Raw genomic sequence first — 25,063 nt, 5'->3', positions numbered from 1 at the left:
ATTTTTGATTAAAATATACCCATAACTAACAAGTATTTATTGAAGGCCTATGACATAGAGGTAAAGCCAAGAATAAAATCCTCAAGTCTAGACTTGGGGTTGAAAATTAAAGTTTAACTTTTCTTACCTGGTGAGATATTCCTTGTTAATTCAGTAACAACAATCTAAAGGGAGACCATAGAAGACTTGGAATGGGATGGTAAATAAAATGGGGTTTAAATTTTTTTTTAGCTGTTAATGATATATATTCTTTTGGGCAAGTAAGTCAGGTGATTGAAGTACATTTAATGAATCAACACCTTAATGTGATCGACAGTTTTCTAGATGTTAATGTGCCAATCATTTATCAGGAAGCAAATGGTAGTCCACATCTTTGAAAAGGGAATCATATATTGTCTTCACCCACTAGATAAGCTCACCTTTTAAGGCCCATTGTGATGTACCCCAGTTCACCTTTTCAAATTATTTCTCTTTATTCTTTTTTATATTTTCTCATCCATCTGAGTTAAATGTTCCTCAGACCTCCGTATGCTGCCTCCACTGCTCTGACAATTCTTTCAAGTTTCTCCCTGCCTCTCTTACAGCTCACATTGCCCTGCTTACTTCAACTTTAGTTCTGCCTGTCCCTGCCTTGCTTGCCCTCAGGGACCAGCTCATGTGCCCCACTTCCACCCTGTATGTTCTCCACAGATGTGTTTATAGCTGTTGTTTTGTCCCCTTGTAACTGTGAACTTTATTTTAAAAAAAATTTCCCCCATACTGAGGACTGAACCCAGGGGTGCTCTACCACTGAGCTATATCCCCAGCTCTTTTTATTTTTATCTTGAGACAGATTCTTGCTCAGTTGCCCAGAACTTGGAATCCTCCTGCCTCATCTTCCCAAGTAGATGGAAATTATAGGCATGAGCCACAGCAATAAGTTAATCTTTTCTTTTCCATTTTTTTCTTTTTTTCTGGTACTGGGGATTAAACCCAGGGGCACTTTACTACTGAGCTATTTTTTAAAAAATGTTTTATTTTGAGATAGGGTCTCATGAAGTTGTTGAGGCTGGCCTTGAACTTGAAATCTTCCTGCCCCAGTAGGAAGTAGTTGGGATAACTGGCATGAGTCACTGTGCCCAGCAACTGTGAACTGCTTAAGGACAAGTTTTGTGTCTGATTCACATTCAGATCCTTTCATTACTTAGTGATGTTTCCAAATATGTGTACATGTGCTGCCCTCACAATTTGTATAGTATTATACTACCTGTATTATTTTTTATCTAATATTTTTCTTCACATCTATTCACTAAAAAAAATCAAACCCTATAAAAATAGCTTTAGCCCCAACTTCTAATATCATAAAAATAAATACATGAACTATATTTTAAAAAATTATTAGGGATCTCCATACTTTGGGGAAGTTGATTTAGCAATGCACCTTACACATAGTAGCCATTCAGTAGCTGCACGATTAAGTAATGTATATAACTTATGAAATAAGAACCCCTTTTTCTTGTCAGTTGGGAGGCATCAAGTCACATGCTTGTTAACTTGGAGATGAAACTGGAAAAAGCTAGAAAAGATTGAGCAAGTATGTAAGCCAAGCCTTTGATTCCTGTTTGTGAAGCATCTAGGTGTTAGAGGTTACTTCCTTATATATTGTGAACTGCTGGGCCAAGGAGCCTCAGGAACAATAAATCTGTGGCTAGCAGATCCCCTGCCCATTCACTGAGCCTCCTGCTGAAACTCCAGTAGTTGTGCAAGTGGACCCTGTCTCTCTCCTGAAGAGAGTCAGGAAGCAGCACTATACTAGGCTCATCCTAGAAGAGTGTGATAAGTGTGTGTACACAGCACATAGTTCTAGTTGAATTTCTAAGAGTTCTTGTTCAAGCTAGTTTGAGCGACAGATTCCTTATTACCTCTAAGTGTTTTTCTATGAATATCTTGTATGTACCGTCACTATGATTGAGGTCTGAGAATTGTTTTTATATATTCTTGCTAATGGGAATTGTGTTTTTTTTTTTCACCCAATTTTTGAGGATGCTCTAAGGCTACTCAGGTGGACCACCCTGAGTTTCTTTAACAAACAAACAAACAAAAATCCAAAACTGTATTCAAGCCATAGTTAACAATTAGATTAATCATTCTAATAAAAATTGAGAGCTTTTATAAATCTACAAATAAATTTCCAAGCGTGTTATATTTTGTAGTTCCTGCTCTATTGTTTCTTGTTTGCTTTTTCAACTATTGTAGATTTAGAGTAGCAGACCGAAGATTCTAGAATATGCTGTTTTTCATTGACTATTTAATAAGGGTTATAGAAGTTTTTCTTAAAATTATAGGAATTAGTCCATGAAAGGTCAGCATGAAATAAAATCTATTTAATATTTTATCAGAAAAATCACACTCATTTTTTCCCCCCTTCCTTTTTTAAAATCCAGGGTTTGGATCAACAGCTGTTCTTGCATGGGCAGGGTAACTTGATATAATGGCATACATTTTTACCCTGGTCTGTTCTTAGTGCAAATTTGAAATGGGTGTTTTGGAAAATGTGCTGTGAATTTCTCTCTAGACCTTCTCATCGGAGCAGCCTAGCAAATCCCTGGCACTAGATGTGCATCTTTCATAACAGAACTTTGATGCTGTGACTTGATGCCTTGAAATCAGCACAACAAAATGGTGCTTGAGGAGCAGTGTTTACTTTGATCATCTTTCAACTTCTGTGCCCCAGCCTTTTCACGGAGTACAAATTGCTTTACCAGAGTTATGGGGCTGAAGCCCACGGACTGTTTTTGTAGTCTGGTTGCTGTGGTGATTCTTAGCCTTCCATGACTCTCCCATCTCCAGGGAAACAGAAACCTTTGCAGCTGTCTCGACCTTTTTGATATTGTATCTGTTGGAGGTCTTCACCGAGCTCGTAGCAAGCCCAACAGTGATGGGTTTGTGTCAACAAATATTTGGAAATAGGGCATCTCATTTAGGATATGCTGCCTTTAAAAACAAACAGCTCCCTATCCTTTCCCAAATCTTATGGGCCTTCGAAGCAACTCCAAGTCTGGTTGAAGCCAGAGTTAAGTGAGCCATGGAGATGTTGGTCATGATAATGATCTAAGAAAGAGCTCTGAGGATGATGGAGGAAGTTTTTGGAGTTGTGAGGTGGGGAAAGAAAGAGACTAGTAGTGAAGGGGGAGCTTAATGGGGCTCGTGTGTGCCCTGAGAGAAGATGATTCAGGAAGAGGATGTGAGCCAAACCCAGCAGTCTGTGTTTGGAGATCTATGAGGGAAACTATCCTAAGCTTGAAGGACAATATAGGCAAGAACTTCTTTCTATAGGAACCAAAGGAATAGAGGAAATAGCTGTGGTTTTAAAGGGTAGGTGTAATAATAGCTAACACTTAAAGAGCATTTACTACGTGCCAACTCACTGTTCTAAGTGCTTTACACAAATGACATATTTAATCCTTTGACATCTGATGGGATAGGTACAATTATTATCCCCATGTCAAAACCAGTGAAACTGATGCTCATAGAGTCTTAACATAATCAAGGTCCTAAGGCTGGTAAGAGGAGAGCTGAGATTCCAGCCCAGAGTCTGGCTCTGAGTCACTGTTCTTACCCACCCGGTCAAACTGCCTGTAATTTAGAAAGGAAGACAGAGTGACCCAAAGGATTGGATTACAGGACTTGCTGGCCAAGTTGGAAGAAAATATAGAACTTGGGAGAGACTCATTTTTACTTTAGGATGTATTTGTTGGTTTATTTATTTATTTATTCCATATTTATATACTTCCACATAGGTGCCAGGTATTGGACCAGGCTCTAAGGTGACAAAAACACAAGTCCCAATCCTTCCTGTGCAAGCTTTTTGTCACTATAATGAAATACTTGAGATAATCAACTTTTAAAGAGAAAAGGTTTATTTTGGCCCACAGTTTTGGAGGTTCTAGTCCTAGATCAGTTGGCCCTCTTGCTTATCATGGCAGAGCAAAACCATTCACCTCATCAGCCAGGAAGCAAACAGGGAGAGACCAGTGTCCTCACAGTCCTCCTTGAGGTCACACCCCCAGTGACCTGTGGACTCTCCATTGGGCCTCATCTCCTAAAGATCCACAGCACCTCTCAATAGTGCCCCCTGGGAACCAAACCTTTAACTCATGGACCTTTGGGGGGATAGTCAGTATCCACACTATAGAACTTCGTCTAAGAGAGTCCATTTGTACAAAGTTAATATATGGCAGCAGATGATAGGTACTGTAAGAGAAAGGTAAAGGGTATTTGCTGGTAAGAGCTTCCTTCTGAGAGCACTGATAACTTGAAACCTTCATAGAAGGGCTGGTATTTTTTTTTTTTTCCAAGAGAAGAACAAAATTGATTGTATGTGAAAATATGAAACTATAATTAAGTAGGTTAATACATAAACCTACCTCTTTCTAAAGAGTTGAGAAACCTAATTTCCTGAGTTTGCATATAGTTGGACTTTGAAAATTTCCAAAGTAACAGTAGAACATTATGTCCACTTATACACAGCTCGGATACGAGTATGTTTCAGGGTAGTGAGTGGAGAACACTTCACAAGAAGGAAAGAGGTTTGAGAAGGATCTTTGTAGGAGAAAGTTGAGAACCTGTCTCTAGCTAACACATCGTTTTTAACTGTGGAACTATATTAACTTTCTTGTTTCACATAATAACTCAAAAAGGTAGGTACTGTTATCCTGTATTTTAGATGAAGAGACTGTAGCACAAAGGGGTCAAAGCAACTTTTCCCAAGGTCACATTGCTAAGAGAACTAATGGAGCTGTAGTTGAACCAGAGTCTGGCACTGTGTCCACACTGTCATTCCTTATGCTACGTTGACGGCCGTGTTTCACTTCATGAAACCCATTCTAGAGGATAAAATATTAACCGAAAGGCAGATGGTAAGACATTCTTACAGTAGCTTAAGGCCAGTGTTAAGAGCCTGTCCCTCAATTAACACTGGACTGTTCAATGCCCTGACTTGTCCATTTTTCCCATCATTCATACTTTATTTCTTGATGCTGATTGGCAGCCTTTCATGGTGAGTGGAAAATTAATAGAAGAGGAAACAAAAATCACACAATTTTGCTACTTGTTAACTCTGGTTAGAAGGTTTGTTTGCTTAAGGATGTGGAAACTGATGGCTAGATTATGTAGGTAACTGACTATATCAGATTTCTGTCTTCTGTTCTAAAGGGCATTTTAGAATACTGCTCATCTGCCATGGTCTAGAAAATGAAACTCCTTATCTTTCTTTGATATAATAATAAAATTTTCCTTATAACTTGGAGTTTACAAAGTATTATATTTATAGCAAATATAAATTATCTAACTTCAGCAATTTTATACCATTGGTCTCTTTTAAGGTTTGGAGAAATTAAGTTTAACATTTTCTGAAGCATATAGCTTTTTCAAAGCTAGTTTTAATTTCAGAATCTGGGCTTATAAGCAAAAGACAACAAGTCCCCAGACTCACCATATTCCAAAACATGGACAGATGTGACCTGAACCTACCAGGACAGTTTTCCAGATCTTTGTGAAAAGCTGAAAAACATGGGCTTTTTTTTTTTTTTTTTTTTTTTTTTTTGTAGTACTGGGGATTGAACCCATGGTCTTGGGCATGCTAGGCTCTACTGAGCTACATTCCCAACCCTTTTTGTTTCTTATTTTTGAGACAGGGTCTCACTAAATTGCCCAGGTGGCCTCAAAATTGTGATCTTCATGCCTTAGCCTCTCAAATTGTAGGGATTATAGGTGCACTACTGTGCCCAGCCCAAGTGTAATGCACTTTTAAAAACAAATTTAGGAAACATCTTCAGAGAAGAAATTAAATGGGAAGTAGGTAAAAAGAATCTGAAAATCTTAGGAAAACTTTTCAATAATAAAGTTGTGGAATCATTAGATTCTAAGGTCTAATGATTACTCATCTAATACAGCTTATTTTTCCTAAAATATTTCTGATAATTGATCATCCAGCCAATTTAACTAGTTCAGAAGTTGTGAGAAACAAGAAAATGTATCATGGTCACAGATTTTTATGTTTCCTAACAAATTTGGGTTCAGTTTGTCCTGTCTGAGAGACCTGTCCCCGTTCAAAATGCTTATTTTTTCTTCTGCGTCCTCTTCTCTCTCCACATACCGGACACATCTGTCATGGTTTTGTATTGTATTCATCCCTTCAGGCGTCTATCTTCCCATGAACTGTGACCAAATTGGGGAAGAACAGTCTGTTTGTCTCTTACCTTTCCATCACTGGTAATTGATGTGGTACCTGGCCCATAAGAGGCACTTACTTCATATTTTGAATAAATGCAAAAAAAAAAAAAAAAAAAAAAAAAAAGCACAGGAAACACAAGGTTTTAACTGAAGGTAGCTTAGTGTATGGCTTAGTTTTGGATGCTGTGGATTTTAAGTCCTGAGGATTGATAGGTACTTTTAGCCTTTTAAGATAAAATGAATTCCTTATAGCATCACATGAAAGTCTTTTCCAAATGAGATTTTAAACTCTAGAGTTGGTCTGCTCTATCCTTTGTGAAAGTTAAAACCACATTTTATTGTGGTAAAACATACATAGCATGAAAATTTACTATTCTGGTTGTTAATTTTAAGTGTCAACTTGACTGGGTTAAGAGATACCCTCTTAGCTGGTGCACACTGTTTCTGGATGTGTCTGTGAGGGTTTCCAGAAGAGAGCAGCATTTGAATTGGTGAATTACTAAGGAAAATCTTTCAGTGTTGGCAAACATCATCCAATCCATTGAACGCCCAGAGAGAACAAAAGCAGAGGAAAGGAATTCATCATCTTTTTTGTCTTCTGCCCTTGGACATCAGAACTACAGGATCTCAGGCCTTCATACCCTAGGCCTAGTACCAGCAGCTCCCTAGGTTTTTAGGCCTTGGGTCCTGGACTGAGAGTTATATCAGTGACTCTTGGGTTCTCCAGCTTGTGGACAGCATATCATGGGACTTCCCAGCCACCATAATTTTGTGACCCAATTCCCATGATAAATTCCCTCTTATACAAACAGATGATCATCTATGTAAATGATGGAGTGTTATCCTGATAAACCCATCACAAGTTGAAAATACTGTAAGTTGAAAGTGCATTTAATCCCCCTAACCAGCTGGACATTGCAGCATAGCAACATAGCACACCACAGAGTACTGGTTGTTTTCCCCCATGATCTCATGCCTGACTGGGAGCTGTGGCCTCCTGCCCTTGCCCAGTGTCAGCAAAGAGTATTGTACTACATATTTCTAGCCTGGGAAAATATCAACATACAAAATTCTAAATATGAGCCTGTTGTGGTTGTGCATGCCTATAGTCCCAGCTATTCAGGAAGCTGATGCAGGAGGATCACTTGAATTCACTTTGAGTTCAGCCTGGGCAACATAGGGAACCCCCATATCAAAAAAAAAAAAAAAAAATTGATGTATGGTTTCTTCTGAATATGTATCAGTTTTGTACTAATAAAACCACTTCAGCCATTTTAAATTGTGCTGTTCCATCACATCTGTATATTCCTAATGTTGTGCAACCATCACCACTAATCTATTTCCAGAACATTTTCATCACTTCAAAAAAGAAACCTCATATCAATTAACAGTAATGTCTCATTTTCCCTATCCCCTGCAGCTTCCATGTCCCCTGCAGCTTCCAATCTACTTTCTGTCTCTGTAGAGTTTCTGGTTCTGGACATTTAATAAAAATGTAATCATACAACATGTGACCTTTTGGTTTTTTTTTTCTTTCTTTTTTTTACTTCACATGATGTTTTCAAGGCTCATCCATGTCGTATCATGTATTAGTACTTCTTCCTTTTTATGGCCAAATAATCACTTATTGTATGGGTAGTGCCATATTTTATTTATTTCATATAACATTTTAATGGAGAGATTTGTCATACTATGAATAAAATTTCTTTTTCTCTGCCCAAACGTCACATGTAGAGAATTTCAATTACTTCTGCAGGATGCTGGTTACTTTGTCATGTTGAACTTTATAATCAAGACCTGAATATTTAGCAAGATAACCCCCACTCCTAGTTCTACTTTTCTCATTTTGGCTCTTATTACTGTTTATTAATGGTATTTTCAAAGTATGAGTATGAGGCAGGACTGAAAACTATATTAGTTTTGCAGAAAAGGAGAAGTAGAAGACTAGAAGCTATTGACTTAATAAGCATTTGAGATTTAACTGAATTATAAAATGGAGCTTAAGCAGTATGACCTTGATATCTTTTAGGACCTTCTATATTATGGACAGAATTAGAAAATTCTTTGGACATCTATTATGAAAAAGTAGCTTGAACCTTTTCCATTTGCATGGGAAAGCAAGCCTTCACAATACTTTCAAACCCTTTAAGTCCAGGTTGCTCCAGCTTGCATTTAGTTAAATTTAGTTAAATATTTGAATGACTTCCCTGTCCATCACACTGAGTAGAGTTCAGATATTAGAAACTCTTTTGAAGAGTAAAAATAAAAGTCAGCATACAGTTTTTCCTCATGGTAAGGCAGAACCTCATATTTCCCAATGTCAAATATGGGAAGCAATAAATTTTAATTACTCACTTAGAAGATAATTAATGTTGTCTCTTTTCATTCTGTTGCTCTGTCATATCTCACACATACCCAGTTGTATGAACGGATTTACCAGCATTTAAATATGCTGACTGTGCATAAAGCTTTGATACCACTACAGTATCTTTGAATGACTGGTCTTATATTAGCAGTGTATCTTGAAAATCAAATGGTCTGTGTTAGCATTTACACTTACTTCATTCTGAGGTAAAACCTCTTCTTAGTCCCTGCGTAACCCTCAATTCTGATCTACCTGTAAATAAATGTCCACAGGATCATTGTTCAGACTTCTCACCACTTGGACCTTCTGCTTTTTCCTTTCTTTCATTTCTCTTTTCTTTTTTCTCCCCTTTTCTTGAAGGGTATTAAAAAGTACTTATAGGATCTTAAGGTTACAAAGTAACCTTAACAACTGAATTGCCAGGTGTCTTACTCTGTATTGTAAGCTTCACCCCTTTCCAGTCAGAACAAATGTGTTGAATTGCTTTTAATGCTACCTCAAGAAAAATGAAACTTAAACACTTGAATGCTACTTTAAGAAGATATTATCCCACCTTAGACACTTATCAGCTCCAACATGCCAAATTCCAAAAGCAGTTTTGGCAACCTTCCCTCTGCTTTTCGTGATGATAGGTTCTTTGCCCTGAAAAGGCATCCCAGGGCTTAACAAAAACTGATTGTGTGGAGGAAAACCGGCAAAAATACCAAACTGACATGAACATTGCAAACTGTATTTGCTCCCTTGTGTGTTATGCTGTTCTGACATTGTTTATTTCCTGAATTAAAAACATTTATGATTCCATGCCTCTAAAAGAGTGTGGAACATTTGGTCCAGAAAGATAATACTTTTTCAGGAAAAATGCTCCCCAAACATCGACTGATAACATGTTCCCCCACCTTTGACTCCGTGTTACTTTCTCTCTCTCCTCCAAGGTAGGCCATGTAATTGAAACTGAAGTTCCTCTGAAAACATTTCCTTAAAAGCATAACCTGACTGAACCAGAATACTCTCAGGGGGCTGGGACTGTGAACTTCAGGAGTTGTTTTTGTTATAGCTTTCAAAGGAAACCAAATTTCACAGAATTCCCAAGGTTTTCCTCCCTTGACCAGAATCAGTTTCCTTAGAGAGTAATTTAGTCTAATCCACACATCAGCCAGGGCCCCCTGCAGCTCAGGAGTGATTGGTTTGCACCTCTGCTAATCCTATGGTTTGTAGAAATCCAGATAGTCTATTTTTGCAGACTGCCAGAGCCTTATGTTCTTGTGGTCCTTCCTCATCCTCCTTGAGTTTATGATTCTAATACTCTACATGTCTGGGACGCACTTGATTCATGTGGATTTGAAATGCCACCAGTGCCTTTCTGTCCATAGCACACATTCATGACAGCAGTGGGCACCACGGAAGCTTTTGCAGTAGAGTTGGAGGAAGGTTTACATCAGAGTACTTGAGCTGCATTAGCTGGCACTGTAGGCATACATGGCTGTTCTTATTTGTTGACTCATTCTTGCTAACTGTTCACTGGCTCTCAGCTTGTACTTGCTTCCCCTCAATTTGCTTATAACCCGATTCCCTTCCTTTCCTTTTTTCCTTCCTTCTCTTCCAGCAGTAAAGTAGTTCTTGCTTCTGACTTGCACATTCCCCTCATTATCTAACCTTGAGTAGGAGAATACGTTTCAAAGATTATTTTTCACATCTTACGTGTTTTAATTCGCAAAACTGTTAAGATAAAATTTCCGTTTTCTTTTTTGTCCTCAGATGGTCTCCATACACATTATAAGAACCGCTCTGCCCTGTCCTGAACGCATAGCAGAGGACCACAGTTAGTTGGGGTGTTTGTTCCCACAAGGCCTGGATGTGGCCTCAGAATCCTCTCCAACATACTGTCCAGGCAGCTCCTAGAATTCATTTTGGTAGTTGGAATCTGTTTGCTTTTCTTGACTCAGTTTTAAAGTTCAAGTTGAACTTGATAGTGAAGTCAATGTTCTCTTTATTAAATGACCCCCTCTTTTGGTCAGAAAAACAGGGCATTATGACTTTGTAGCCATTATTTGAGTCATATTTCATTAATAACTTTTGCTCATTCTTTTATTCATTTTCCCAGAAAACTTATTGATTACTTACTAGATGTCTGGCCTTATGCTAGGCCCAAGGATGCAGAAATGAATGTGACTCAGTTCCTGCCCTTGAATTGTGCTCTGAAGACTTCACAGTGTCACAGGGGGGACAAACATCTAAACAGATGCCTGTCAGTTTCCTCAGACTTGCCATCAGCAGAGGCCTACTGCTGTGTTCCTATACCCAAACACACCTACACCCAGGGTCTCCACTTTCCCTGCCTCTTTCCTGCAGTGGCCAAGCCATGGGCTACTCTGGGAAGGGAAGTCCAGGGTCCCTGGAATCCCCTTGAAATACTCCCAGGACCCCTTTAGAGGGTCATGACCTGTAAGTTTTATAAATATTCTTTTGTTTATATGAGTTCTTGTCCCTCAACCCCCAACCCAAATTTAGTTCCCAGAATTTTTCCAGGGCATTCAAAATATGGAAGAGAGAAGACAGACTTATTTCTGCATCAAATTTCAGACTTTTAGGATCCCCCTGCCCTTTGTGGTTTTATTAGATTATTTTCAGTGGCTCCCAGGGAGTCCAGAATCAGGTCCTCATTGCAGGAGGGGGATTAGTTTGGGAACTGATGACTGTGTCCCTCTTAGCACAGTAAGTGGTTTCAATCCAGAACCATTGGAAAATAGCTTGATGCCTTTTTTTGTCATATGACCCCAGTGCTCTGGAGACTGCAAGGACAGTCAGGTGACTCTGTGGTAGGGATGGGGACACTAGGAGGTCCCGATTCCTTGAATTCAGCACCAACTAATTGATGTTCCTTTAGAAATTCAGGGAAATACAAAACTTAAAAAATAAGAAAATTTTAAAGTGCTCCAAATCCATCCCTCCAAGAATATTTTAAAGGAATCTTTTTATACCAATTCCCAAGTGGTGAAAGACAAGCAATGGCAAATAAAATGTCAGCTGCATTGTTCCTCAGAATGGATACCCTTTAAAACACTGTAACAATAATGAGCTAAATACTGTTCCCAGCAATCAGTTGTAACATTTCAGATTCATCTGGGGTCACCATTAAGTTCCTAAAAGTCCATTGCCCAAATGTAAGTGAAATTTGAGTATAACTCTGGGACCCTAGTGTCTTGAAATAGATTCATGCCTCATGGTCTGTCTGTGTAATATATGGGTGCTGGGAGGACAGGATTCAGGAGGTTTTCAGTTACTGCCAGCTCTGTTGCCAAGGGAGGTCTCCTTACTCTGAGGAGGGGATAGATAATGGCTATATACAGACCAGGCTGCGATTTTATGGGTCTTGGTTATAGGCATGCTGTTGGAGTTCTTTTCTTATCTGTCTTAGTGTAAACTGATTATTGAATCATCCATTTCAGAGCATTATTTGGTCTGGTTTTAGATACTAGGAGTCTCTCTGGTAGTATTTTGGATGACTTCATTGCCTCGTGGGTCCACCGTGGCTGTTCTAAGAATCAGAAATGTTGAAATAAAACCTCACTGACACGTTAGCGAAATTGGGCAACGGTTAGACTTTCCTATCAGTTGTTTCTCTCACTTTGCTTTTGTTTGTTTTAACAAACCCCAGGAGTAGGGGGTTCTTACTAATAAGAAATCTTTTGAAATCTCTATGGTAGGGATATTTTGCATCTGTACTATGAATTCTGGGAAACTCAAAACAATTTTCATATGGCAACTTTTCATAAAAATTTAAGTATTTTCCCCTCCCTGTAACGACATAATTCATTTTCATAAAGTGACTTACAGAGTCTGAGACAATATATGTAGCTTTTGCTTATCAAAGATATTCCTTGGAAAACTGAGATGTCTTTACCACCCAAGGTCTAGAGAATGTTTGTCCTTGTTTTTTTTTTTTTTTTTTTTTTTTTTCTGGTGATAATGCAGGCAAGGACATGCATCCTAATTGGAAGATAGGAAGGTTGTCTTTCCATTTGGAGGCTTTATGCTCTTTAGAGGTGGCCTTGACTTTGTACTAAGTGGTGTTCAGATTTCCCAGAGGAACAAATGATTTGCTTTGAATTTCTTTATGAAATTACACATAACATGTTTGCTGAGCTGCATAGATAACCTCAGAATATCTGGAATGAGAAGATGTGGTAGACCTGATGAGACCAGTTGACTTTCCTCCTTTTAGGAAAGGGATCAGTGAGGTGGGAGGTACAGTGTCTACATGTGGGATGTGACAGACTAGATATACTTGCACCTCCTCACCCCACCAGAAAGACTGACTATTCACAGTTCGAAAGAAACATGATGAAAGCAGAAGACAGGACTGCATGGACCAGTATGTGGTCAATTGTGGGTTGAAGAGGCCTCTGAAGCCCCCAGAAACTACACTGAAAGATTTTTAGTTCTAAGTTGTCATCTAAGAAGTTCTTTCCCAGACAGGGTGACATCTTTAGACCAGAAATATGCTTTCTAGTTTAATCAGATGGAACTATTTTGTTTCCATTTCTGCCATTAGAATTTTCCTGCTGTTCTAAGATGGGTTCCTTATCCAGAGTTCATGGGCACTTAACCTGGAATACATGGCACCTGCAATGGATGTGTTTCCTTACCATTGTCTGCAAAATGTTTTGTGGTGTGTGTGTGTGTGTGTGTGTGTGAGAGAGAGAGAGAAAGAGAGAGAGAGAGAGAGAGAGAGAGAGAGAGAGAGAGAGAGGGGATTCATACTCACATTGAGTTCTCAAATGCTCTGTGACTCCCAAAGATTAATAAAGAAGCCACTGATTTGGAGACCAGCCATTGATCCTTCATTTGGGATACATCTCTATTAGCCCTGTTAGCTTCCATGACTCATATGACCCCTACATTCAGTTCCTTATTACTTTTGAAGCCTGTAGATTAAGCTGATAAGTGGATTTTTATGTGTAAATTTGATAAAGGATTGAGGATCAGCTCCTTAAACTACTAGTTGAATTTCTAAGCTAGAAATTGTTGGATACCATTTATATCATTTCTCCTTTCTTTTCTTTGCTGCAATCTGCCTTAGCTTTGGTCTTTAGCCCACCAACACTGGACAAGCTAGTGGTGAAGAACTGAAGAAGGATGTTTTTATGATCTTAACTGTTATCTCTCCTGACCAATAATTGATCCATACAGAGGATCCTTCCTTCCTTTCTACAACCTAGGAGAAATTAGGCAGCTTGGCCAGGGATTCTTTGAGATATTCCAGGTGTATTCTCCTCACATTCCCAGGAGCTGTTATACCTTCATTCTCTTTTTGGTTGTTTTTGGTTGTCCCCTATCTTCCCTGCAGCACAATTGCTCAAATGTAGGAAGTATAGAAAATCAAGAGTGTTGAGGGATTAGGTGAGTGGATGCTTGTAGGGCTCTTTGTTCCTGCCAAATGATCTTTTATAAAAAGTATTGGGTATTTTTCTTTTAATTTCCCAATTGTAGTGTGAATTCTTCTTTGCCAAATGGCTTTTGGGGCTTTGCCTGGGACCTTTGTGCCAGAAGCAGAGATTCATCTTGGCCAGACACTGCCACATATTGAAGAAGGAGCTGTTTCCAGGAAAGCTCAGAGAGCTGAGACTCCTAGAAATCTTTCCTTGATTGTCTGAGCCAGGTCTTGACACTTTGGACCATCTGGAAAATTTTGGACCTGGGTACCAATATCTGTTTCATACATCTTCATAAGCTTTTTTAAAAAAAGAAAAATTCTTATTCATTTGAGATATGTACTTACTTATTTTGTAGTATGCATTTTGACCCAAATGTATGCATATCTGTGAATTTTAAAAAGAATCGTATGCCTGAAAATGACAAAGAAAATCATCAGAAAAAAGGTTTGATGTGCCCTCTGCAGATGGACATTGTTATTGTTTGTACGACTGGTGCTCAAGGAACAGTTTCGGAATAAATCAATAGGGAAACCTTTTCCTGCCCCATGCTGTTAGGGAGAGGCCACAGAGAATGGCGTCTTCTGTTAGGGAGAGGGCTGCTCTGCATTTTTCAGGTACTCGTAAGCCAGTATGTCATCCCTCCTTTCTCCACTCTTCACACAGCTCTCTGTAGTATGCATCTCTCTGTTCGGTGAAGGCTTCAGTTTGTATCTTTGCCTCTGACCTGTTTCTATAGTTTCTCTTGTTGTCAGTGATTACCCATTTGTTTCCAGATGCAGACAACATCTGCAAAGTGTGCTGAAAAACCTCTCACACACAAAATAATAATACGTAAGTAAATAAAACAACAACCAAGGACACTTCTTTTTTTCCTGTAACTGTACTTGACATCACAGTTTATTTCATACTTTGAGTTGGTACTGATTTGGCACCATACTTATGCCAAAATATAAAAACAATCCTAGCTATGTGCAAAAAGGGCTTATGATAGTTTGAGTGTTGCTTTTGTTTTTGTATTTTTCTGCAAATTAGCTAGGTAACTCTGTTTGAGCTTATGAATATCTTCAGCCTTTTTTTTTTTACCTTTTAGGTAACACACATATTTATGAATTTGATGTGATAAGTCAATTTTTTTATTGTCTATGATATGTTAAGCATGGTATTAAATGTAAGGACATTGCCCATAGTCTACTTTGGAAATTAAGACATGCACTTTCAATAGTAAACAAGATACTATCATGTACTTTGGTGCAAAGTATTCATAGAATTAAGTACTTTTGTGGCATTGAAAAGTAGAGAATTAAATCATCTAGGGAGTGCTTACCATATGTTAAGGCATGGTGTCTTTTTTAAACAATGACCTGAGAATATACGGTAATAAATAATGTTGGTCATAGGCAGTCCCTAGAAAGGATGGCAGAGATACAGAGAAGGTAGAGATACACGGAGATCAAAGCAGGCTGGCAGCCACTAGGAAGATGTCAAGCAACCAGCGTTCAGTGCTGTGTTCCCTGTGACTGCATAGACTCAGATCATGGATCTAGACCATTTCCTCCTTGGAGGGTTATGACTGACATGTACATTGTTTCCCATGTGTCCCTCAGTCTGTACCTTCCTAGCCTAGGCCCTTTTTTGTCCCTTCCCTCCCTTACTGCTCTTTGGTGAGTTCACCATTGGTTTAAGTATGTGATTCCTTGTTTTGCCTCACCCCTTGGAATAGAAAGTCCCTATGAGACAGGTTATTAAAAACGTCTCATTAGTATTTCTTTGTGCAGCATTTTGCTTTTCTGTGTTAATGTTGACTGCCCTTTGCTCTTGTGCTCTCAGAAGACACTGAGTCCACCTTTTCTGGCTTTACTTACAGGTGCCTTTTGATGATGCTAATGATGATAATGGTAACTTACAACGGTCCTTGATCCTCCCTCAAAACTGACCTCAGTTGTTTTCCTATCCAGGCTCATAGTTTTCTCCCCCATTTTTCCCCCTGGGAAACTCTGTACAATCAGTGTTTATTTGGTGTGTTTTCTGCCTCATTTCTTTGGAAAACCCCTTCACACTAGTAGCTGGGACAGTGAGAGCCTTGGCAGCTCCCTTGGCAGCCCCTTTCTCTTCTCTCTTGGCTCTTTCTCTGGCAGAACTCACTTAACTTTATAGAGCTTGGAGCTTACCTGAGAGAGGAGAAAGTCCTTCCTCTGAAGGTCCAGAGGGATAACCCACCCTGAGCGGATCCTATTCTCTAATTCTCAGTTTGGCCTCTTGACCTTAAGTCAAGTGAGGGACTCGGGGGAAGGTACCTTTTATTCTGCCTTTGTCAGTTCTTAAAACAAAAGGTGTTTTGTTTATTTGTGTTCTATTCTTGGGAGCTGAGTCATGTTTTGACTGAAATTAGTGGGGCCAAACCGTATGAAATAGTCACTTTGTAGTAAAAAAAAAGGTGGGGGGAAGGAAAGCAAAAAGGCCCAATATTGGCAGTATCATGTAGCTCAACCTGATATATCTTATTCACAGATTCAGAACTACTTTATAGCTTCTCTTAATGGTGAGTGGTGGCAAGGTATTCAGATGCTGCTCTGAGTGATCTGCACGGCTGGTGCTAACATCTCTCCCCTCTTTCTGTTGCTTCCTAGGTCACTCTGCACCTGAATCCCATCTCCTCAGTGCACATTCACCACAAGCCTATTGTGTTCCTGCTCAACTCTCCACAACCTCTGGTTTGGCATTTGAAGACAGAAAGACTTGCAACTGGGGTCTCCAGACTTTTCTTGGTAATGTTTCAAACCCTTCCAATGGATCCTTTAAGGTTATAATGACCCCAAAACTTTGCAAGTCTTTCTAAAAAGGCTTTTTTGCACTGAAATAATACCAATGTTCAAAGAGCATTGAATGTGGAGCTGTACACTTGGTGATATTTGAGTGGCAAAGGTAAGCATTTGCAAGAAGCAAGCACCACCCATGTGTCCTCTGTGGATGAGGAGTCAGGTCTTGTTTGCATGACAGAGGAGGACCTGCAGTCCTAGGGGGTGTGACCTGAGCTTTGATCTCAGCTCTGAGATCCCCTTGTGGCATCAGAAGTACTGGAAAAACTGCAAACAGCCACAGGGTGTGTGGTCTCTGATCAAAATAAAGATGCACGAACCCATTCTATTTGTATATAAAACAGGCCTGACTTCTGATATGAGAAACTGTTTTTTGAGAAAGTGACACAGTGAACTCCAAAATGAAATCATTTGTATTTTATTAAAAAAAGCTGGAACCTAGTTCTGTGGAATGATCCAAATATTACCTACTATTTGTAAATCATGTCTTTTGGAGTTTGCCAGAACATTCAAATTTGCTAGTTGTGGAGAAATAGATGGGTTGTTTGGATGGAATTTTTGGGGTATGATATCATGTCTGATGATGAGCGACACTGCAACTTGGTAGTGATAACTCACATTGTCCACTGCAAGAACTCCTTGCTGGAGTCCTAATCACAGCCTTAAGCTTTTACACCTCTCTTGCTTGTAGGCATCTCAGGCGAGTGGAGTCCTTAGTTAATAGTTTTCCTCTGGCCTAATCAATAAACTTTCCCCAATTAATGACCTTAATTCAGATCTGTAGCTTTTTGTCACTTACATTTGAAGAATGCTTTTAAAAACTCAGAGGCACCCACAGGATAAAGTAAGAGTCCATGATCTATACAGTTATTAAGTAGGTAAATAAGTGAAAAAAAAAAAAAAAAGGGGGGGAGAAGAGGAAACTGCTCTTTAGAGTAGACTGCCAATTAAGAAATGTGGAAGAAATGATGAAGTTAGGAAATCATCGTTTTGTAACCATCATAGTAAAAGTTATTCAGGCACAAATCATCAACAGATGTGTAAGTGAAGGAGTTTGAGGAACGGTGTTTGCATATTCTCCAAATATCTTTTTCACAAGTTACTTATTAAATATGGAAGAGCAAATCTATATAGTAGAGATACCCAGAAATACTTCAACCAAGTGATCAGAATTAATGTCACCAATATGGGGCAGGTGGACATTGTGTGCTTGCTAATGAGCAAGAACACGGCATCACTTATGTAGGATTCTGGCCAAAAATATGTAGAAGCTGAATCTAATCATGAGGTGACACTGGGCAAAACCAAACTGAGTGGTTTTCTATAACTGGCTTGTCCTCTTCATGTTCATTATGAAATTCAAAGAAAGGCTGAGGAGCTATTCCAGGTTAAATAAGACTAAAGAGACACATATGATCCTGAACTGGATTCTTTTGGGTAGAAGTGGCACAACTGCCATAAAGGATATTATGAGGACAGTGGATGAAATTAGAATTGGGCCTATAGATTAACTATTACATCAACGTTACAGTTCTTGCATTTAATAATGATACTATTATTATGTAAGAGAATGTCCTTAGGAAACATACCTGATGTACTTTAAGTGCTAAGGAACAAAGGGTCAAAATGTTCAGGAAAAAGAAATTACAGTGTATAGAGAGAATGTGGCAAGGTATTAAAAACTAGTCAATCTAGCTGAAGAGTACTCTAGACTCCTTTTTTTTTTATACTTGCAACATGGCTATTAATTCGAATTAATTTCAAAATGAAACATTGAAAAACTCAAGTGGGAGTTACTAAGACTTAAATTGTAGCTCTTTTTTGAGAATTGAAACTCTTAATATGTCTACCAAAAAGGCCAAAACTGTAATAATTTACTTGTTATTATTAATAATAAATTTATAGCCAGGCATGGTGGCATATACCTATAGTTCTTGGGACTCAGGAGGCTGAGAGAAGGATCTCAACTTTGAGACTAGCCTGAGGAACTTAACAAAACCCTGTCTCAAAATTAAAAGGAGTGGGGATGTAGCTTAGTGTTGAAGCGCCCCTGGGTTCAATCAGTCTCCAGTATCGAGGGGAGGGGGGAAGTACACTTACTTAGTATTTAGTACATATCCAGAATTGTACTAAGAGCTCCAATAGTTTATCTCATTTAGTTCTCACAATATCCCAATGGTCCTAGTGTATTTACCCCTTTTTGTAAGTGGGGAACTAAGACTTAGAGGCTAAAAACTCAAATCACAGGGCTCATTTCTTGCTAAGCTGTCTCTCAAACCCAAATAGTACCTATTCTACAAGCTCTTCTGCTAAACTGGTTCTCCTCATACTTAGTCATTGTCAATCTCCTTTAAAAAGATTATTTGTGGTAATAAGACTTACTGATCTGATTAGAAACTCATGTGCATTTAATCCTCATGCTGTAGAATTGCACTATCCAATACTGTAGGAACTAGCTATTCATGGCTATTTAAATCAATTCAAAATTCTTTTAAAAAACTAGTTCCTGTTCCTTAGTTCCTTAGCACATTTCCGGTGCTCGGTGGGCTGGTGGCTACCACATTGCAGGTTATGGCAAGGTTCTAAGCAGAGGCTTTGCCTATTCTGGGCAGAATTTGAGCAAACTAATTTCTGTTAGTCTGATTTTTCTCAGGAAAAATAATTTGGAAATAACAATAGTCCCTACACCCTAGGAGTATTATCTTAATTAAATGAGATTACATTTAAAATGTCTAGCAAAGTGCCTGCCACTGATATGTTCATAGACATTAGGTGCCATTGCTGGTGTTACAGTAGAGAGCACTTGGGAGAAGCATGTTGAATTTATATTTGTAATTATAAAATATCTGGTTTGACTGGCTGGCTGACCCCAGGTAAAAAGAAGTTCCTATTGCTCTGGGCTGTAGGTCCAGATGAACAGTATGGGCCACATATATCCTAGTTATATTTATCACTTTCTGAATTCCTTCTTCCATCTGCCACTGCATGGGTTTCAAGGGAAAGTATCTTACTCCAAGTTATTTATTTGCTTTAATTTTGTTTACTATCTAGAAGAACTGCTTGACCATTGGGTTTAAGATCTACAAACAGGAGGACAGTATAATAAGCAATGTAACATCAGTGCTATTTGGAGTTAATCCCACTTAAGGATGAACCTAAATGGTGAACCTAACATTTTAGTTTCAAATGACGAACCTAAAATTACCCAGGCGGGGGAGGCAGCAGCCGGAGAAGTCAAGGATTTAAATTCTAGGACACCTGAACTCTGCTCCATTGTCCAGCAGGCTTCCTCTAGGGAAAATGTTTTTCTCCCATCACACATTTCTTCATGGCCTGAAAGAGATGATGGAACATCTGGTGTTCATTCCAATTCTCTGATCAAGAGATGAGTGATGCAAGTTCTCTCACAAGCTGGGCAGCTCTCCCTAGGCAAGCTCTTCCCTTCTTTCCTGTGGGCTGAAGTGAATTTCAGGGCCTCTTTATCGTCTTGACAGTCTTTGCACCAGAGGGACAGTGATGGAGAGAAAGCTACTTGTGCATTTCTCATGCTGGATAGAAGACCAGTAGAATGTCCTACTTATCCACTTACTGTAGTTAAGAGTTAAAATTGCAAGATAAGGTAACTCAATTATTTTAAAATTAAGTGTTTCTTCAAACACTTCAGGTGGCCCATGGAATCTCTGGAAGCTGAGACTTCTTGGTTTCCATCACTATCCTCTCCAAGGTCACGCAGATTGCTTAGAGTTGCTGAAGAGAGAGCCGGAGTCTTCTGACTCCCATTTCCGGATGCGCAATCCTGGTCTCCTCCTGCATGTGCTGCTGAAGGACTTGCATTACTTTTCAGTTTCAATACTTTAACAATATTCTTTTTTAAGTAGGGTTCAAGTGACAGCACTTACTCCATTGTTAGGATGACTTTTTAATTTAAATTGACATATTTGCACTGTTAAATGCCAAATTAAAAAAGGGAAAATGTTCATAATTGGTTAGGAGGTCTTGTGTTGCACAGAAGGTCTCACTTTAAAAGTATAAAATATTTTGCTTTATTATTGTCTAATAAAGGTATCTGCATTTTTTTCTGTCAGCTTATTCAATTCCTCCTCATGACCCCACAGCACAGCCAGAGGAGGGAGTTTGTCAGGCAGGGGGAAGTTGGGATTTTGCTTTTTCTGCAAGTGCCAATGCTTGACCCATTCGTTCTGGTTACCCAGGAAATAGGAGTGGGACAGAAAGTGTTTCAGACTGAGTTTCAAGTAGCGTATCTTCATGAGTCACATATGTGCACGTGCATGAACCAGTTGTCACAGTCTTCGTTTTCCTTTTGTGCGATGCGTGGATGGTCCAAAGAATAGTGAGTAGGTTAGGATTGTTCTTCAGTGCAATCAGATATTAAGGGAATCTTTCCCGTAATTCATATAGTTTCATGTTGAAACTATAAATAAAAACACTTAGAAAGGTCATAGAAGCTTATTTGTATTTATGAACATATTTCCACAATTTAAGAAAAAGTACAATAACTCAACTGGGTAATTGATGTCTGAATTTTCAACCTGAAAGGGTTTTTGTTGTTCTTGTTTTGCTAAAAAGTATTGGGAAAAGCCATAATGTTAAGTTGTCTTTAAAAACAAGCTCCAGCTTGAATGGATATTTCTCCAAAGAAAGGACACAAATGACCAAGGGCACGTGAAAAATCTGCTCAGTGTCATTAGTTATGAAGGAAATGCGGATCAAAACCACAATGAGATGCCTTACCGTCTTCATGCTAATTAGGGTAGCTATGATAAAAAAGGCAGATAATAACAAGTGTTGTCAAGGACGTAGAGAAAATGGAAGGCTCATATATCACCGATAGGAATACACAACAGTTTTTTTGGAAAATAACTGTAAAACATGTATCCACAAAATCTTTTCTGTAAATGTCCAAGGCATCATTATTCATTGTAGCTAAAAAATGAAAAACAACCAAATGTCCATCACATGATAAAAACAATGCTTTATCCACACAGTGGAATATTATTTGACCATAGAAAGAATGAACCATCAGCTGTGGTGGTGCACACCTATAATCCCAGTTATTCAGGAGGCCAAGGAGGCAGGAAGATGGCAAATTCAAGGCCAGCCTGGGCAACACAGTGAAACCCTCATCTTAAAAAATAAAAAAAGAATGAAGTTATGATAAATAACACAACATGGATGAACCTTGAAGACATGCTAAGTGAAAGAAGCCAGACATGAAAGACTCCATATTGTATGTAAAATAACCAGGACAGGCAAACCCATAGAGACAGAAGGAAAATGAATCATTGTTAGAGGCATGTGCGGAGGGGAGAATGGTAAATGGCCACTAATAATGATATGAGGTTTCTATTTGAGAGTGATAAAAAGGTTCAGGGATTGTATCAGGTATACCACTCTTTAAGAATACAATAAAAACACTGGATTATACAGTTGAAAGGGTAATGTTATGGTATGTGAATTATATCCTATAAAACCGTTAGGAAAAAATCCTCCTGTGGCACTCTTTGAAAGTGATATGATCCTATAATATGTATAATCAGAAAAATGAGAGATTACACTCTATGTATGATCTATCAAAATGTATAAATGCATTCTACTGTCACGTATAACAAATCAGAACAAATAAACTTTAAAAATTAAAAAAAAGTGATGGTGCAAAGGCTGGGATGTAGCTCAGTATCAGAATACTTGCCTAGCATGTGCAAGGTCTTGGGTTTGATCCTCAGCACTGCAAATGAACAAAAATAAAGACAAGCAAACAAAAAAACCTGATTGTACAAAATCAATGAGCTAGATAATGATGATGATGATGATGATGATATGATGATTTTGGTACTGAGGATTGAACCCAGGGCCTTGTACATACTACCCAGGTCCTTTGTCACTTCTAGCCCTGAACTAGATTTTAAAGTGTATCTTTTTACTTTATTCCACGTTCCTTTTTTTTTTTTTTAATCTTTATTTGCATTCCAAACCTGAGTGCTATCTCCCACAAGGTCTACAGACTTGAAACTAGGGATAAATAGAAATTTTAAGATGAGACCATTGGCTTCTAATAACATAATGCCTAATCCAAAGACCATGGCCAACCTATTTATGTCAGAGTTAGCTGCTTTGCATGCTCAAAAGGAAAAAATAGATATCTAAGATTAGGAAAGTCTCGAGAAATAAGCAGCTTCTTCCAATCTCATTCTCTCTTGGGATTACTGCGCTGTGATTTCTTTTTTCCAGCCATTTATCATTAAAACCAGAGGAAAAAAAAATCTGTGTGAATGTGTGTATGTTTGAGTGGGGGATGGAGGGTGGAAGAGGATGGATGTTGGTCTCCATGGTGTGGTTACTAGAGTTGGCAAATAAAAATACAGGATATCAATATAAGTGGAATTTCAGATAAACACCAGATAATTTTCTTAGTATACCCTTATAATATTTGTGGCATACTTATACTAAAAATTATTCATTATTTATCTGACATTCATATGTAACTGGATGTCCTGTATTTTATCTGGCAACTCAGAGGTAATTCAAGTTTTTCTAAATATATTCTGTATAAAACCCTGACCTGGGTGTTAGGAAGCCTGAGTACTGGTGGTGGCTCTACCGCTAACTAGTTATGCATAAATGGACTAACTAAACTACAGTTCCTATATCTCTAAGAGGAGGGTATTACATTAGCTGATTTCTAAAGTTTCTTGCAGTTTTTAAACTCTGATTCTGTGATAATACAAATGCTATATATTATAGCCCATTTTAATTGGAAACAGAAAACAGCAATATGAACATTGCCTCTTCAGCCAATCCAAGTAAATATCAAGGCAGAGCAGTTGAAATAAATGAGAGAAACCAAACCTTATGCTATTGGCTTCGGATTAAAAACAAATCAAAACTTAATCCTAATGAAAAATATAAATTAATACCAGGAACATGCTTAATATCTGAAAACCAGTTTTGCATTTTCAAGAATCGGGGAAAGGTGGGTAAAGAAGCTGTGCTTGCCAAAATCTGGTTTATTTCTTTTACTTAAACTGGAGGCAAAAAAAAAAAAAAGTCCAAATATTTTGGGTCTCTGCCACCAAACCACAGGCAGCTCTCTGGTCTGTACAGCAGTTTGGATGACTGACAAGGCTCAGTGAAAAACAAGTGCTATTTGTTTTCCTGTGCCTCGTATTTAACTGGAAATCAGAAGGCTAAATTTCCAATCAGTTGTTAAACAGCCCCAGATGTGAGCTTAGTGCTATGCTAGGAAGGGACTCGTACAGCCTGTACCACAGCGCATGTCCAGCCATTACCTTTTCATAAGGCCAAGAAATGTGTAACTGAGGGTCTCAGTATCCAAAAATGCCCTAAGAATAACTCAAACATTCAAATTTGCTTGTGGAGGAGGAAACTTAGAAATATATATATTCTGTATTCTATTGCATTGCCTTTAGAAATCTGGAAATAATTTTTTTTTCTTTGCTAGTTTCCTCTTTTCCTTTTTTGGTAACTCCTGTCCCTCAAGTTTAGAAAAACCACAATATTAGCATACCTAGTATAATGGTTTATGTATCTACTTGTTCATTCATCCAACACCCAGTTTTTGATGACTGTATAATTCAGGAAACTGAGCCAGCCTTGGAAGGTCCAGGGAGAAGTGGGGTGAGTGGCCTGTCCTCAGGGAGCTTCCCATTATGTGGGAGAGCTGGTTAGGAAATTGGGAGTTGCCAGTGTAGTATAATAAGTACCATGGTTGGATCCTGGAAATTGGATAAAGTGAGAACCCTCTTGCAAATGCAGCTTGAGGCAGCTTCCTTTGTGGGATTGACTCTGGGAGCAGCAGGGTGCTGCACACAAACACAGCTTCCTGCTCAGTCAGAAGTGTCACCCCTGTACGCTAGGGGTCTGAATACACCAGTTTGGGCTTTCCAGTGAGGTCTTTCTCCAAATAAATTCTCTCTCAAAGGCAGATTAAATAGCTAAACGTTTCAAGATTGGTGGTTCTTCTTTGAAATGTCTCTAGTGGAATGACTCATTGTGTCCTGTGGGATATTCCAAGTGGTTGTGTACCATGCAGTTCTCTACCAGAGCCTGCTTATCTGTTGGTTTTGTGGCTTGTCTTTAAGAGCCTTAATTATATGGAGCTTGATCCTCTTATGAACTAGGGTCAGTCAACTACCATATTTCCTAGGAATGAGCTTCTGGCCCCTTTGTGGTGAGAGAGCTCTTCCTAAATGTCA

The 25,063-nt window shown here is 38.7% G+C and overlaps 1 protein-coding gene across 3 annotated transcripts in view; it reads left to right on the top strand.

Annotated features, from left to right (window-relative positions):
* The window catches only part of TGFBR3 (transforming growth factor beta receptor 3), a 189,843-nt gene that overhangs the window by 96,621 nt on the left and 68,159 nt on the right, over positions 1–25,063 (top strand). For all 3 annotated transcript variants that reach the window (XM_079147484.1, XM_079147483.1, XM_079147482.1), the window contains one exon: positions 16,641–16,778. In XM_079147484.1, coding sequence (XP_079003610.1) covers positions 16,641–16,778 — 138 coding nt within the window. The remainder of the gene's footprint in view (positions 1–16,640; positions 16,779–25,063) is intronic.

Source organism: Sciurus vulgaris (genome assembly GCF_902686455.1).
Source record: "Sciurus vulgaris genome assembly, chromosome: 1".
NCBI lineage: Eukaryota > Metazoa > Chordata > Mammalia > Rodentia > Sciuridae > Sciurus > Sciurus vulgaris.
Note: the sequence above shows the minus strand (reverse complement) of the source record. Positions and strands in the feature narration are given on the sequence as shown.